At 51.1% G+C, this 13,565-nt stretch overlaps 6 protein-coding genes across 6 annotated transcripts; 3 read left to right on the top strand and 3 right to left on the bottom strand.

Annotated features, from left to right (window-relative positions):
- The first annotated feature begins 316 nt into the window (after positions 1-316).
- Positions 317-2,134, top strand: ASPBRDRAFT_153816 (3-ketoacyl-coA thiolase peroxisomal A precursor). The gene is made up of 3 exons (XM_067619372.1): positions 317-689; positions 754-1,204; positions 1,264-2,134. The coding sequence occupies exons 1-3, from the start codon at positions 680-682 to the stop codon at positions 2,060-2,062; spliced, it is 1,260 nt and encodes a 419-aa protein (XP_067478225.1). The 5' UTR covers positions 317-679; the 3' UTR covers positions 2,063-2,134.
- ASPBRDRAFT_43871 (RraA family protein) lies at positions 2,025-3,364 on the bottom strand. Its single transcript, XM_067625074.1, has 5 exons — positions 3,151-3,364; positions 3,001-3,076; positions 2,528-2,940; positions 2,236-2,432; positions 2,025-2,181 (listed from the first exon to the last, which is right to left on the bottom strand). The coding sequence occupies exons 1-4, from the start codon at positions 3,202-3,204 to the stop codon at positions 2,253-2,255; spliced, it is 723 nt and encodes a 240-aa protein (XP_067478224.1). The 5' UTR covers positions 3,205-3,364; the 3' UTR covers positions 2,025-2,181; positions 2,236-2,252.
- Positions 3,365-3,432: 68 nt separating this feature from the next.
- Positions 3,433-4,950, top strand: ASPBRDRAFT_207628 (arylamine N-acetyltransferase family protein; the record flags this gene model as incomplete). Its single annotated transcript, XM_067621805.1, has 3 exons — positions 3,433-4,256; positions 4,342-4,387; positions 4,444-4,950. Exons 1-3 carry the CDS (start codon positions 3,853-3,855, stop codon positions 4,948-4,950), a joined length of 957 nt encoding a protein of 318 aa, XP_067478223.1. The 5' UTR covers positions 3,433-3,852.
- Positions 4,951-5,141: 191 nt separating this feature from the next.
- Positions 5,142-5,707, bottom strand: ASPBRDRAFT_55630 (NADH dehydrogenase [ubiquinone] 1 alpha subcomplex subunit 1; the record flags this gene model as incomplete). The annotated part of the gene is made up of 4 exons (XM_067627418.1): positions 5,142-5,162; positions 5,219-5,313; positions 5,489-5,585; positions 5,660-5,707. The coding sequence occupies 4 exons, from the start codon at positions 5,705-5,707 to the stop codon at positions 5,142-5,144; spliced, it is 261 nt and encodes an 86-aa protein (XP_067478222.1).
- Positions 5,708-6,187: 480 nt separating this feature from the next.
- On the top strand, positions 6,188-9,961 carry ASPBRDRAFT_598993 (putative histone acetyltransferase). Its single transcript, XM_067628135.1, has 4 exons — positions 6,188-6,862; positions 6,934-7,013; positions 7,093-7,140; positions 7,208-9,961. The coding sequence occupies exons 1-4, from the start codon at positions 6,372-6,374 to the stop codon at positions 9,811-9,813; spliced, it is 3,225 nt and encodes a 1,074-aa protein (XP_067478221.1). The 5' UTR covers positions 6,188-6,371; the 3' UTR covers positions 9,814-9,961.
- A 2,687-nt stretch (positions 9,962-12,648) lies between these two features.
- On the bottom strand, positions 12,649-13,393 carry ASPBRDRAFT_55628 (uncharacterized protein; the record flags this gene model as incomplete). Its single annotated transcript, XM_067627417.1, has 5 exons — positions 12,649-12,703; positions 12,862-12,904; positions 12,984-13,057; positions 13,121-13,187; positions 13,318-13,393. The coding sequence occupies 5 exons, from the start codon at positions 13,391-13,393 to the stop codon at positions 12,649-12,651; spliced, it is 315 nt and encodes a 104-aa protein (XP_067478220.1).
- Between the last annotated feature and the right edge of the window lie 172 nt (positions 13,394-13,565).

Below are 13,565 nucleotides of genomic sequence, written 5' to 3'. Positions count from 1 at the left end.
GTGACACTCTGATTAATTGAATGGTAGTGGCTTGCTACGTAGTGAATAATAGTATGCAGTGTATAATTTATTATTGTCTGTTGTAAGATTTCTATTGCTATATATATCATAAGCTTAGCATATATATGTATTGTTGTGATGATGGGTTTGTACTACTAACAATGCTAGTAGTAGCATGGGAGATATATATTTTGAAACATGGTTAGCAGTCATCTATGTATAGTAGGCATGTGACACTAAGTAGTAAGAACTGATCACTAATCGCTGCACACCACCAGACCATCATGTTTATCTCTCATCTTTGGTCCTGCTGATCGCATGACGTACCGATACGCATCACCCCTTAGAAAGCAGCACATGCAACTACTAATCAAGCATCAGCCATTCTACCGCTATGCCTTTTCACATGAAACTGCTTGCCTCGTGGACCGACATCCCGTGACCCGTCCCAGCGGAACAACGATGATGCGCATAAGCCTCGGTTCAATGAAGCAGAGCTGAGCAGCCAGCCGGTTCGATTGCAAGTGACTGGCTTTCTCCACGTTGCCCCGGATTCTTATAAGACCAGAAGTCCGGTTCGTTGTATCTTCAGTCTCATTTAAACCGTTTCTACCTTTTCCACTGGAGATACTACTAGCTCATCTCCTTTTCTTCTCTTACAGTCTCCGTTGACGTCATCATGTCTTCCGGTAAGTCTACAGTAGCCTTTGTTGGTCTGAAAGGCGCTTCAAACTAACGGCCACGCTTTACTAGCCCAGCAGCGTCTATCTCAGGTAGCCTCCCACTTCGGCCCCAGTGGCAAGAAGGGCGTCTCGGCCATCACGGAGAAGCACCCCGATGATATTGTCGTGACCTGCGCTCTGCGTACGGCTCTTACAAAGGGTGGAAAAGGTGGTTTCAAGGACACCGCTGCCGCCGACTTGCTGGCCGGTGTCTTCAAGGGGGTCATCGACCGCAGCGGCATTGACCCCAGCCTGGTTAACGACATCTCTGTCGGCTCCGTCCTTCCCCCTGGTGGTGGTGCGACGGAATTCCGTGCTGCCGCCCTGGTGGCGGGCTTCCCCGAGAGTACTGCCGTCAAGAGTCTGAACCGCCAGTGCTCTAGCGGCCTCCAGGCGATTGTCGACATTGCCAATGCTCTGAAATCGGGCATGATCGATGTTGGTATTGGTGCTGGTGTCGAGAGTATGTCGTCTCAATATGGGTAAGCTTCTATCTCCCTCCCCTCTCTCATGGCGTGTCATCCTGACAAGCATCGTCTAGCCCCGGTGCCGTGACCGAGTTCTCCGAGCTTCTCGAGTCCCATCCCGAGTCGGCCAACTGCAAGGTTCCCATGGGTGTCCTGTCCGAGCAGATGGCCAAGGATCGCAACGTTACTCGTGCGGCCCAGGACGCCTTCGCCGCCGCCTCGTACCAGAAGGCCGTCAAGGCCCAGCAGGCCGGTCTCTTCAACGAGGAGATCATCCCTCTGCAGGTCAAGTGGACGGACCCCAAGTCCGGCGAAGAAAAGACCATTACCGTCAAGGCCGACGACGGCATCCGCGACGGTATCACCCCCGAGTCCCTGGGCAAGATCCGGCCTGCATTCGCCAAGGACGGATCTATCCACGCCGGAAACGCCTCCCAGATCTCCGACGGTGCTGCCGCTGTGCTGCTGATGAAGCGCTCCACGGCCGAGCGCCTGGGACAGAAGATCATCGGCAAGTATGTTGCTGCTAGCATCGTCGGCGTTAAGCCCCTGCTCATGGGTATCGGCCCGTGGAAGGCCATCCCGGTGGCCCTGGAGAAGGCCGGCATCACCAAGGACGACGTGGACATCTACGAGATCAACGAAGCGTTTGCCTCGCAGTGCGTGTGGTGCATCAACGAGTTGGGCCTGCCGCAGGAGAAGATCAACCCCAAGGGTGGTGCGATTGCCTTTGGACACCCGCTCGGTTGCACAGGTTCGCGCCAGATCAGCACGCTCCTGACGGAGCTGAAGCGGACGAACAAGAAGATTGGCGTTAGCAGCATGTGCGTGGGAACGGGTATGGGTATGGCGGCCGTTTGGGTTGCGGAGTAAATCAAAAGGATGTAACTTGTAGATTGATTGTGGATTTGTTTTTTTGTCTCTAGCGATGTATCTAATTTCCGGATATTCCAAGCTGGTCTTCACTTCACACCACCCTATATACCACCACACTTGCAAGAAGATTAGCCTCACAAATTGGACCTACCGACCATTCACATACTTACTATATAACACAGTACTATCAAATCTTACCCCTAAACTTCCCAAACGCTTCAAACACACTCATCCCCCCCTCCACCGCCTCCTTGACCTTATCATCCATCCCCACCAACTTCGGCATCACCTCGAGGACCCGATCCAGCAAGTCCCGGGGTATAGCCACTACTCCTCCTTCCTCGTAATCACAGAAGATGATGTCTCCCTGCTCACATACACACCACACATATTAGCCCACCCAATCTAATGCCCTCCAACACTAACAACAACAGACAGGATTAAAAAAGGGAAGAGACATACCTCTCGTACAATAACCCCCGAAACACACACCTCCCCACCCATCTCGCCCGCCTTCGCCTCAGCTCCACTCCCCACCGTCGACCCTCCCTTCGCCCAGATCCCCAACCCAGAGGCCTTAAGCTCAGCGCGATCGCGCACTCTTCCATCAACCACCACACCCAGCACGCCCCGGACTTTCATCCTCAGGGCCATGATGCCGCCCACTACGGCGCAGTGCTGATTGGGTGGTTGGGAGATGACTAGGATGGTGGACGGGGTGATGAGGTCGGACCAGTGCGTTGAGGGGGGGATGCTGTTGGGGGTGTTTGGGGTGGGGGTGGATTTGGGAATGAATTGGAGGGTGCTGGCTGGGGCGATTAGTTTTCGGGGTGTAGATGATGAAGAAGTAGGGTTTTGGGAGGGTGGATAGGGAGCTGTATCATATTGTTAGTAGGTAGGTTGGGAAAGGATGAATGGGTTTGTTGTATATTTACTGAGGTCGGCAATGTAGCCTGCTCGGGGTGGGGTGTTTGGGGCGACGGGTTGGAGTTTGAGGAGCGCGTCGGAGACCTGAATTTAACGAAGGGTTAGGTGGTCAATTATTTAGTGGTTAGTGTCTGGTTGATGGGTGAAGGGGATGCTACATCACAGGCGGAGTAATTGTATAGGAGGGCGATCTTTTCTTCGAGGGTCGACATGGTGATTGTGCTGTATTGAGCTGGGTAGATACTAGTATTTAGAGTATGTATATGTGGAGGGGGATGGATAAGAGTATGAAATAACTAAAGAATAGTTGAACTCCCGATCAGATAAGCTGCAAAGAATCTTGCATAACCGAGGATGCACTGCATTGACATCATGTGTCGACAGATCTTAAGTAGACATAGAGATATCGCACAAGATAACTACGAATTGACTGCAATTCTATCCATTCGACCGGCTCTGCATGCATCCCGTCTGCCAAACTCCGCTCTTCCTCCTCCCCATTCATCCGATGCCACATAGTAGTGGTCCTTTTTTTTATTCTATAAAACCCATCATCTATCTTCCCTCGGATCGTGCCTGACAAATGCCACTCCCGAACATGGATAAGATGTGGGGGAATCGGATCCAGTCGAGTCAGTCTCATCCAATTATCTATATTAACTTAACTGCTTTAGTTAGTTCCTGGGGTAAAATTCCCCTCCAATCCGCCAAAATGCTGCCGGATATCCGTATTGAAGTCCCTGACAGATAATCTAACGTGGCCACGTTAATTTCTCATTTACTATCCCATTGTTCAGAGAATTATTGTCGTTTGCATCCCAAAGTACATACATACCTTGTATAGAGTATAAACAACCACAATGACCTCCTCCTACACCCCCGACCAACTCACCCTCTACCTCGAGCGGATCCACTACGGCTCCTCCAAAGCCGCCACCACCAGCAGACTAGAACAAGTGCAACAGGCCATAAAAAATGATCCCCTGGACACGCTATACGAGATCCAACGGCGCCATCTAGCCTACATTCCCTGGGGAAACTCAGCCCTGCATTACTCCAACCACCGGACCATTGATATCCGACCCGCTTGCGTGTTCGAGAAACTAGTCACGCGCGGGCTGGACGGGTACTGCATGGAGAATAATACCCTGCTGCTTGGGATATTGAGGTCTCTGGGGTATGCGGTTTATGCCACGGGCGGGAGGGTGTGTTTAGCTGCGACGGGGCGGGCGGACGAGGGGTTGGAGAAGTTGTATTCGGGGATGTAAGTTGATTTCATTCACTAGTAGCATCTCCAATGGGTTTGGGGATTTGGTTGGGTTCAATTTGGCTGATGATATATGCTATAGGTCACATATGGTGCTGATTGTGCTGATTGATGGGGAAAAGTACGCGGTATGTTATGCTGGTCCTGATATCTTTGATGACTACGAAGCTAATGCGATATGCAGGTTGACGTCGGATTCGGGGGTAATGGGCCTACTCGTCCCCTGCAGCTGAAACAGGATTCCGTTTCGGTCTGTATGGCTCCGACTGAGATGCGTCTCGTTTATGAGCCCCTGCCTGAGTACGTGGACCAGACGCAAAAGGTCTGGATCTACCAGATCAGGTATACACCTGACAGCAGGTGGATTCCCATGTACTCGTTCCTAGGGACGGAATTCCTGCCGCAGGATTTCGAGATCATGAATTTCGCAACCAGTCAGCGGCGCACGAGCTGGTTTACGCAGTCTCTGGTTTGTGCTAGGATGTTCTTGGATGAGGCGGAGACTGAAGTGCAGGGGATGTATATACTCGCTGGGCGAGAGGTGAAGAAGAGGCAATTCGGACAGACGGAGGTTGTAGAGACGCTGGAGAGCGACATGGACCGCGTCAAAGCCCTGGCGAAGTGGTTTGGCATGCATCTCCGCGACTATGAAGCTGAGGCTATTCGCGGTTTTGTATCGGAGATCAAATAGATATAGACTTGGTAACAAAGGCTAAGATAGAATCTACCTGGCGGTGTACCCAGCCGGCCAGATATTGGTTTTTTTTATTGATATGATACAAACAATCTTTCATTGCGTGGATATTTCTCTCGAAAGTAATGCAGCCGAATAAATGAGGAACAGGCGGAAATAATGACATGACGTGTGACAACCCATGCTGTCTAGAAGATCCGTTTCTCGATCTGCCACGGCTTAGTATCTGGTGTCGCTCACTGCTGCCAACGGTGCTGGTCCGTACCTTCCAGGGGTTGCTGAGCTCGAATCCCTTGGGAGCTTCCGGGTTGCTCGATTGTCCTCGTTTTGTGCCCGTGATTCTCAGGTCTCTCTCCATCACTGGTAGGCGGGGGGGTGTCGATAGTTAGCTCGCTGTTTCTGATTCAAGATTGGGGAATCGGAGGAATCTCCAATTGGATGTTGCACGACGTCAAATCGAGATTATCACATACTTTGCTGTAAAAGAGTTAGTTACATCTGATCCCGGTCGCATCGGGTAAGTGCGAAGTTCAACTTACTCTATCCCACTTATCCTTGTTCCACCGCGGCATCTTGCCCTCGTTGTCCCATCTCCGAATCGCCCACAAGCCAGCACCGCCGACAGTGAACGACTGTGTCACGCATTGGTCAGTACCCATCACGTCGGAAACAGTTGAGGAGGGGGAGGAATGGTCGCTGAACGTACTCCGATGATGATACCAAAGGGAAGAAGAGCCTCGAAGGGAACACCCATGATGACGATAGAAGTCAAGGAGACAGGAAAAGAGCAATGCACAAGGCTCAATTGGTATAGCAGCGAGGGGAAAGGTGAAGCTGGTGTGGCCGCGGGAATCCGCCGTTCGTCGACGAGGTCTGGAGGTTGGCCCAAAGCGGTTTAGGCGGGACGGCTGAGTCAGCACGGCCGTCAACCTCACGGGCAGGAGAAGGGGCAAAGAGGCCGCCGTCGATTGCGTTGATTGCGCAAGTGGACTTGAGACGGCGTTTCCGTGCTTGTTACACGCGTCTACTTCTGCTTGATCCGGAGTGTCTGCTCTGTTTGTGGGAACGGTACGTTTTCCGCCCTGTCGCTACACGTGTTGCTTGCCATTGTCCGCTTCCCGCTGCTGCTACCTACTCCTCACTGACCTTGCTTTGGAAAGCATGCGCTTGCTGTAGGGAATCGAGCCTTCTATCTTGTGCGGACTTCCGTCTTACAGTGCGTGGTCTTCAGAGCTGTGGCGCCCCAGGCAATTCGTTCTATGCTTCCCCGATGCCCGTTTCACGTGGCACCAAATGATCGTCTACTTTCGCGGGGAGCCTGAATAGCCTCAACTCTTGGGCTTGCCTTGTATCTCAAATCCCCGAATCATTATCTGGCGACTATTGTGACAGCCCTGGCGACCACCGTGACATATACTATGCCGGCTAGTGTACCGCTGGCCAACAACGACCCCGGGTCGAGGACCCCGGCGGATATAGTGGACAGTGACCAGGATGCGGAAGGGGAGGAGGAAACGGACCTGTATCAGATGGATCAGCAGCTTCAGGATGCCGCGCACCGCGCTTTCACCGGAGAGGCTGCGGAGGACGCTGCGACTGGCGACCTGGGGGAGGATCAGGATGCAGAAGGAGAGCCAGATAACGAGATGAGTCTGGTCGGAGATTCGAACGATACCGAGCCGGTTGGCGCAGTCAAGGTGCCTCAAAATGGTCAGTCTGCCGACGATGAGGACGCAGCTTCGGAGGCCGCTGATGCGGAGGCAGATCCGGCGTTCGAAAACCAGAGTGACAGCGATCAGGAGGCGCACCGTTCTTCGTCAAGCAGCCAGGAGTCGGATGAGGAGTGGGAAGGCGAAAGCAATGACCATGAGGATGCGGAGGCGGAGACAACGGTCCGCGGAAACTGCATGTGAGTGGGGACCTGGCCCATGCCTTGTTTCGACAATATTCCCATGGAATCTAGACTGACTGGTTGAGCAGATTTTGTGGCCAGGATGAAGATAATGATCCGAGTGAGGAGTTTGAGGAATATTTGACATGCGCAGTCTGCGGCGATCATTGTACGTTGGGTTGCGGCCCCATCCAAACTATAATTTCCCCGGATATTGGGCGATCATTACTGACTCGGCAACCCGGCAGCTCATCGGCAGTGTGCCCGCGAGCAGAATGCACTAGGCGATGCAGAAGGTACGTTGCTTTTTGAAACCAATCGTCTCCAGAATGTCCGAGGGTGTTCTTGCGCTGACTCGTCTAGATGCCAACCCTTGGAGGTGTCCGACGTGCGTTCGTGAGAAGTTGAAGCCTAGTGCGGAAGAGGGCGCGGCGCCGCAACGGAAAAACAGACAGAAAAACATGCGCAAGGAGCTCCTGCCGGCTCACACGGGTGAAGATGGCTCCGATTTCCATTCAATTTTCAACACAGTCACTGTCAACGAAGAACTGTTGAATAGCACTCGGTCGCTGCGAAAGAGAAAGACCATGTCCCTCTCTGCTGAGATCGAAGAACATGCGCCTGTGCTTCGCAAACGACAACGACAGACACCGTTGCGCTTCGATCGTGCGGACTCCCGTGAACAGATGGCTGAGACAGCTGATGGCATGTCCCCAGTACGGACTCGTTCGCGACGTACACGCAGGAACGAGCAAGAGCATTGCCGTGTGGTGTTGAAGCAATATGAACGTCTTGTAATGGCGTTCCGCCTCAACGAGTCTAAGCTGTCTAAAATTCTAAATTCTCGCAGCAGGTCACAGATGAGAAGCAGAAGGACCCCAAAGCCACCACCAGTCGCCCACGAGCCTCAGGCTCATTTTGCACCGATCACACCCGCCTCTTATTACACTCCATTCTATTCGTTTAGCGACCGTGAGACCGATGAACTGAAGGGCAAACCGTACGGGGGCATCCTGTCCGAAGCGGATGCGGATACTTCCAAGACACTACCAACACACCTCGACCGCGAAAGGTTCGAAAAGGCCCGTCAGAAAGCGGAGGAAGAGTGGCAACGACGAGCTCTAGAAGCTGAGAGCACGGGAGAAACTGTACAGCATGCATCGCAGAAGGTGTCCGGTCCCCCATCTAGAATTAAATACATCAACTTCGGCGGCTACGAAATCGAGACTTGGTACGCCGCACCATATCCTGAGGAGTACAGTCGCAATCGCATTCTCTACATTTGCGAATTCTGCTTGAAATACATGAACTCAGACTATGTCGCATGGCGCCACAAGCTCAAATGCCCGGCGAAACATCCTCCAGGGGATGAGATATATCGTGAAGGGTCCATATCGATTTTCGAAGTTGACGGACGGAAGAACCCGGTTTACTGCCAAAATCTGTGCCTGCTCGCCAAGTTGTTCTTGGGCTCGAAAACGCTCTACTATGATGTCGAACCGTTCCTGTTCTATGTCATGACGGAGTTCGACGATCTGGGCTGCCATTTTGTTGGCTACTTCAGCAAAGAGAAGCGGCCTAGTTCGGCGAATAATGTCTCTTGCATTCTTACCCTCCCTATTCACCAACGGAAAGGCTATGGGAACCTGCTCATTGATTTCTCATACTTGCTCACGCGCATTGAAGGCAAGACGGGATCTCCGGAGAAGCCCCTATCCGACATGGGTCTGGTATCTTATAGGAACTACTGGCGCCTTATTCTATCCTACCAGTTGCGGAGTCAAAGGACGCCACTTAGTATCACCGAGCTATCTGAGCGGACCGGTATGACCGCAGACGACATCGTGTCCGGCCTGGAAGCCTTGCGGGCGCTTGTCAGAGACCCGGTAACCAAGACTTACGCCTTGCGCCTTGACTACAAATATTTCGAAGAGTGCATCGCCAGCTGGGAAAGCAAAGGATATGTCCAGCTGAACCCCGACGCGCTCGTTTGGACACCCTACATCATGGGTCGGAGTAATCAATCCCAGTTTGATCGCGCCCCGTTACACGCCGTGGCACCCCGCGAGGGCTTGGAGGATGAGGAAAGCGAGGATGTGAAGGAGTCTGGAAACGAGGAAGAACAGCAGTCTCCAACAGAGGACGACGCTGGCCCTCCGATCACGAATGGCACTGGCGATGCCGACTACGAACAGCTTCCGACTGAGCCAGCTGGTCCTCCTTCTACCGATAACCTCTCTAATGTGAACGGCTTCCGCCATCCAAATACGGCATCCGCGACCTCGAGTACACCGGCCGAGTTCAACCCCGCTGGAGATGTCCCTGCTTGGCGATTTGAGATTTATCCTCCCGTGCAAGCACCGTCCCATAAAAAGCGTCCAGGCCGACCGTTTGGCAGCAAGACGTCCAAGATGGGCGGAACTCCAGTTGCTGTTCGAACCAGTGGCCGCAACACTCCCCGACGAGCATCTGTGTTGACGTCTGTAACCCCTTCTGCAAATCCAGCTAGTGTTCGGCGTGGTCGTAGCGCGAAGCTGATCGACTCCCCCGCGGTGGATTCTACGAGCGCAGAGCCAGATGGCATTGAGAACGAGCCATATGATGATATGGAGAATACACCGGCAGATGGACCAGATACGACATCGCAGACGCATGTATCCACCGAGCCTGAACTGAGCGCCAGCCTAGCTGTCGGTGAGGACGAGCTGCCCACGTCCAATGGAACTACAGATCCGGAGAATGAAGCGGCCGAGAAGCCTCATGTCGAGCCTGTAACCCCTTCCAAAGGCAAGGGTGGAGAGGGTAAAGCCAAGCTCACCAAGTCGGTTAGCCGCAAGTCCTACGTGGAGAAGCTTGAGCTTATGGTACCTGCCGAGGACACCGCTCTATCGGCGCACGAGAACGGCGTTGCAGACAAAGCCGAGCGCAACGGTACCGACGCGGACGGAGACGCTGTGATGGAGACCTGATCCTGCGACATTGTGTCGAGGGTCTCAAATGCATTTCCAAAAGATTTCGTTCGTTATTCACGAGGCATTTCCCGGGGCGTTCTTTGCGAGTTACTATTGTTGGGCGTGGGGTGTTTTTGTTTATTGACTCTCAAGTCTGGCTTTGACTATGCTTACGGGGATACACTTCATGACTTCACACTACTGGGCTTTGTCTCTTTCTGCGACTCTCGTCTATTCATCTGTTCTCACTGCACATTGTACCAAGCAAGGAGTGGCGGGGTCATCCGGAGTTCTTGGGTTCGTCTCTTCCTTCGATGCACACTTCAGTACATTGCCTACTACTACATCCAGTTTCCCAGGGCTATTTTGTTTCGGATCCTGTGAGACCTCCATTTCCCCCTTTCGACCTCATTCTCCACACATTCTTGCTCCATTCATGTGAGCGTTTGATTTCATTAAACTTGGATGTCCTTGCCTGTTACTTCTTTTTCTGCGTTTCTACTTTTCCCACTTAGCCTACTTTTGTAACGTAGCTTTTTTATTATCCCAGCCTGGGATGGGATCTGATCTCATACCAAATCATGATTGTCGCTACCTACCTAGTACCTATTTACCTGCAATTTTCGAAGACTAAGCATATCACACAACACAGACATCTAATTTAGCACATGAATTAATACAAAGTATATGAAAAGTGTGGCACATACAGCTACTTAAACTTTCTCCTCCGAGGTAAGGAAGGTAGGAAGCAAACGGCCCTAAGAAAGAATGCGAGATCCCCCCGATCCTTCAGAAAACTCAATCTCTCTTTCCTTCCTCCCTACTAGTCTAGGCTACTACAGTAACTAGCCACATTCTTACTACTTAGTTACTAATTACTACTTGCTTGCAGCGCCACACCGCCACCGGAATACCAACATATGGCGGCGTTTTTGTTTGCCCCGGAATGTGGCTGAAACAGCATACTAGTAGATTAGTTAGTAGTTACTATGTGGGTCGTCGTGATTCCGCTTTCGGTAAGGTTTGATGGAATGGATTATCCAACCTTACCGTATACCGTAAGCAAGTAAAGTAGATACTACATCTGACGGTGGTATTGGGATTTTGCAAGCGGTTGGTCTTCTGGAGTGATGCGATGGTTACAATGATGCAGATATAAACAGAATATTCTACCATCTACTATCTACTTAGTAATAGTGAGGAGGTGGTGTTGAGGTGATAAGTACGTCCTACCAAATCAAGCAAGACTAATTCCTCCAGTGAGAAAAATGCTGTTCTTTTATTCTAGTATCATTTATTTGCTCCGAAGATAGACCGAGAGATACTCAAGGCCTCAAGGCAAACCAAAAAAAAAATAATATATAATAAATAAAATAAATAAATAGGATGATATAATAAAAGGAGGCATGAGAAAAAAAACAAAAGTTGCAAGGCAAAGGCAACTTAGAGTTTGGCCAGGTGGTTCTTGCAGACAACTTGCAGGTTTGGACTTGATGAGGAGAAAAGAAGGGCAGTACTTCGTAGTAGTTGAGTGAAGTGAAGTGCAAAAGTGGGTAAGGTTGCGTGAGAGCAGATTCCCGGAATTCATCCAGCAGGGCAAAGAAACAGTCAAAAAGTGAAAGTTTACTTCGCATTTGGCTTTTGGATGTATTTCCTGAAACTTTCCTTCTGTATTTCTTTTTATTATATTATTATTTTTGATTATTTTCTTGTCGTCTTTTATTGTTTTTATTGTTCTGATGTATGCTTCCCTTCTGGTGAGGGGAGTACTTTGGCTGCATGCGGTTTGTTGTTTTTCCTTTCTTTTTTGGCTTAGGAGGGCTTCTGGCCCTTGCCTGTCATTATTTTCCTACTCCGTACTACGGAGTATCTACCCTGGCAATAGAAGTCCTCAGTATAGTATACTCTTACGCTAGAGAAATAACAAGAAAGAAATTTTCTTCTTCCCGTCCTGGTGGCCAAAGTCTTGAAACAGAGTGACACTGAAACCATCTACAAATGCCCCTCTCGGGCGGTGGCGATATGGCGATATACTCACGAGCGAGGAATGTGGCTTTGAGGTCGGATTTTGGAATCCTTTTCCGAGGAGGGCATCCCGTTTGGGAATAGTGAATTCACTGATCTGCTTACCAGGCCAGAGACAGTGAGAAATCCACTCCATACACGGCAATCACAGTACTGTTAGGGGCGCGTTGGATGGTTTCATTAGTACGAATTGGATTAGGGGAAAATCCTGCATACTGCGTAGAGTCGAGCCCGTACGTTCCTCTTCCCCGATCTGTTTGGTAGGAGTTTACAGGTCATCGCGTTGCTGAGTGGGACCACGAAGCAGTGGACGGGATAGGACTTTTATCGGTTTCCCCCAGCCAGGATGGACCGAGGTGTGGCTCATGTGCCGAGCAGCTCCGGACCTGCAACATCGTACTTAATCCTGTGCTGATGTGGCGATGTGGCTGGCATGTACAGTACGTCTGAGCTGCATCCATGGTGGTGATAAGTGACTGTTAGGTACTAGCCCCCCTTCCCCCCCCGTGTGGTGCGGTGGAGGTGCTGTTTTACATCCTGCGATCTCGACTGCATGTCTGATGGAGAATTTGGAATTTCGGATGCCCCATACATGACAATAGTCATTGTGTGGAGTGTTTGTTTCTGCAACGCGTGATGACGTTCGATCTGGGCTGGGTTGGCGGTGAATGGCGATGGGTGTGCTCTGGGCCCATTTCCATCCCTTCCAGGAGGAAGCAAAGGGATATGGACTCGAATGCTCCGGCCGAAAGAGAGGGGAAAATGAAGTCACCCTATCTGATCCCGGAGCAACGATAAATCAATCAATCGATAATAATGATGAGTCCGTCATCGAATCATTTTAGTGGATGAGAGGCGTCTTAGCTCGTCTGACCTCTCGATTCTGTAGATGATCTGTCAGTTAGTCAGGAAATTTTCTCTCCGGACCATCCCCTCCTTCGCCGCCGTACTTCGTGCTATCATCTAGTCTTCTTGTTTTACAAATCACCCGGCTATTCCTACTGATGCTTTCTGATCGCTTCGATAAAGGCTTCCCGGGACTTTTCGGGGTCTTCGATAGGTTCGGATCCCTGCTCAGGCTCTCCTTAGTCGGACCAGCTGAGGCGTCGATAATTGTTACTCGCGATTAGCGAAGGATTAAATCTTTTTTTTCTTTGGTACACCTTCCGATTCGGACGATGCAATGGAGGAAGGACTATTCTGTGCTCTGAACCCCGGTCGAACCGCGGTTGAAGTTCTATTTTCATTTCCAGTATCGATTCATCAATCATAAACAGGGACTGGGCGGGCCTCGGCTAACCCCCTGGAGCTCCTGAAGAACCGGCGACGAGCGAACCCAGGAGGTTCTAGCCTCCAGGGAACATACCCTGGGTCAGATCTTCTTAGAATTCGGAACCGCCCCCAGGCCCCGAATAAGCATAACTGTAGCGTAGTCTAAGCGTTGGTGAAAGTCTGGTTCAGACTGGGGATGTTCGGCGGACCGCTGTCAACAATAACCAGGAAAGGTTTCGCTCCCCGTGCTAGCTGGAGTCTGGACAGAAAGGCAACCGCTTGGATCCGCCGAACACTTCATCGTGCATTTAGTCGGTGTCTCCACCGGATATGTAAATGGTCGAAAGGGGAGAGAGGGTCAACTGCTCGATTGTTGAGAGACAAGAAAAGGAGGGGGGAAAAGTGCGAAAAAAAAATTTCGTCCTTCGTTTTGGTGAATCTCAAGCGCTTCTCTTTTTTTTTTTTTTTTTTTT

The sequence above is a fragment of the Aspergillus brasiliensis genome (genome assembly GCF_001889945.1).
Source record: "Aspergillus brasiliensis CBS 101740 unplaced genomic scaffold ASPBRscaffold_7, whole genome shotgun sequence".
In the NCBI taxonomy this organism is placed as follows: Eukaryota; Fungi; Ascomycota; class Eurotiomycetes; order Eurotiales; family Aspergillaceae; genus Aspergillus; species Aspergillus brasiliensis.
This window is presented reverse-complemented; position numbering and strand designations above follow the sequence as displayed.

Coding starts and splice junctions, on each gene's coding strand:
- ASPBRDRAFT_43871 (XM_067625074.1), bottom strand. CDS start 3,204: ATGTCGACCCTCGAAGAAAAGATCGCCCTCCTATACAATTACTCCGCC. Junction 2,941..3,000: donor AGGCTACATTGCCGACCTCA/GTAAATATACAA, acceptor AATATGATACAG/CTCCCTATCCACCCTCCCAA. Junction 2,433..2,527: donor CGGGGGTTATTGTACGAGAG/GTATGTCTCTTC, acceptor GTATGTGAGCAG/GGAGACATCATCTTCTGTGA.
- ASPBRDRAFT_598993 (XM_067628135.1), top strand. CDS start 6,372: ATGCCGGCTAGTGTACCGCTGGCCAACAACGACCCCGGGTCGAGGACC. Junction 6,863..6,933: donor ACGGTCCGCGGAAACTGCAT/GTGAGTGGGGAC, acceptor CTGGTTGAGCAG/ATTTTGTGGCCAGGATGAAG. Junction 7,014..7,092: donor CGCAGTCTGCGGCGATCATT/GTACGTTGGGTT, acceptor GCAACCCGGCAG/CTCATCGGCAGTGTGCCCGC.
- ASPBRDRAFT_153816 (XM_067619372.1), top strand. Junction 1,205..1,263: donor AGTATGTCGTCTCAATATGG/GTAAGCTTCTAT, acceptor AGCATCGTCTAG/CCCCGGTGCCGTGACCGAGT.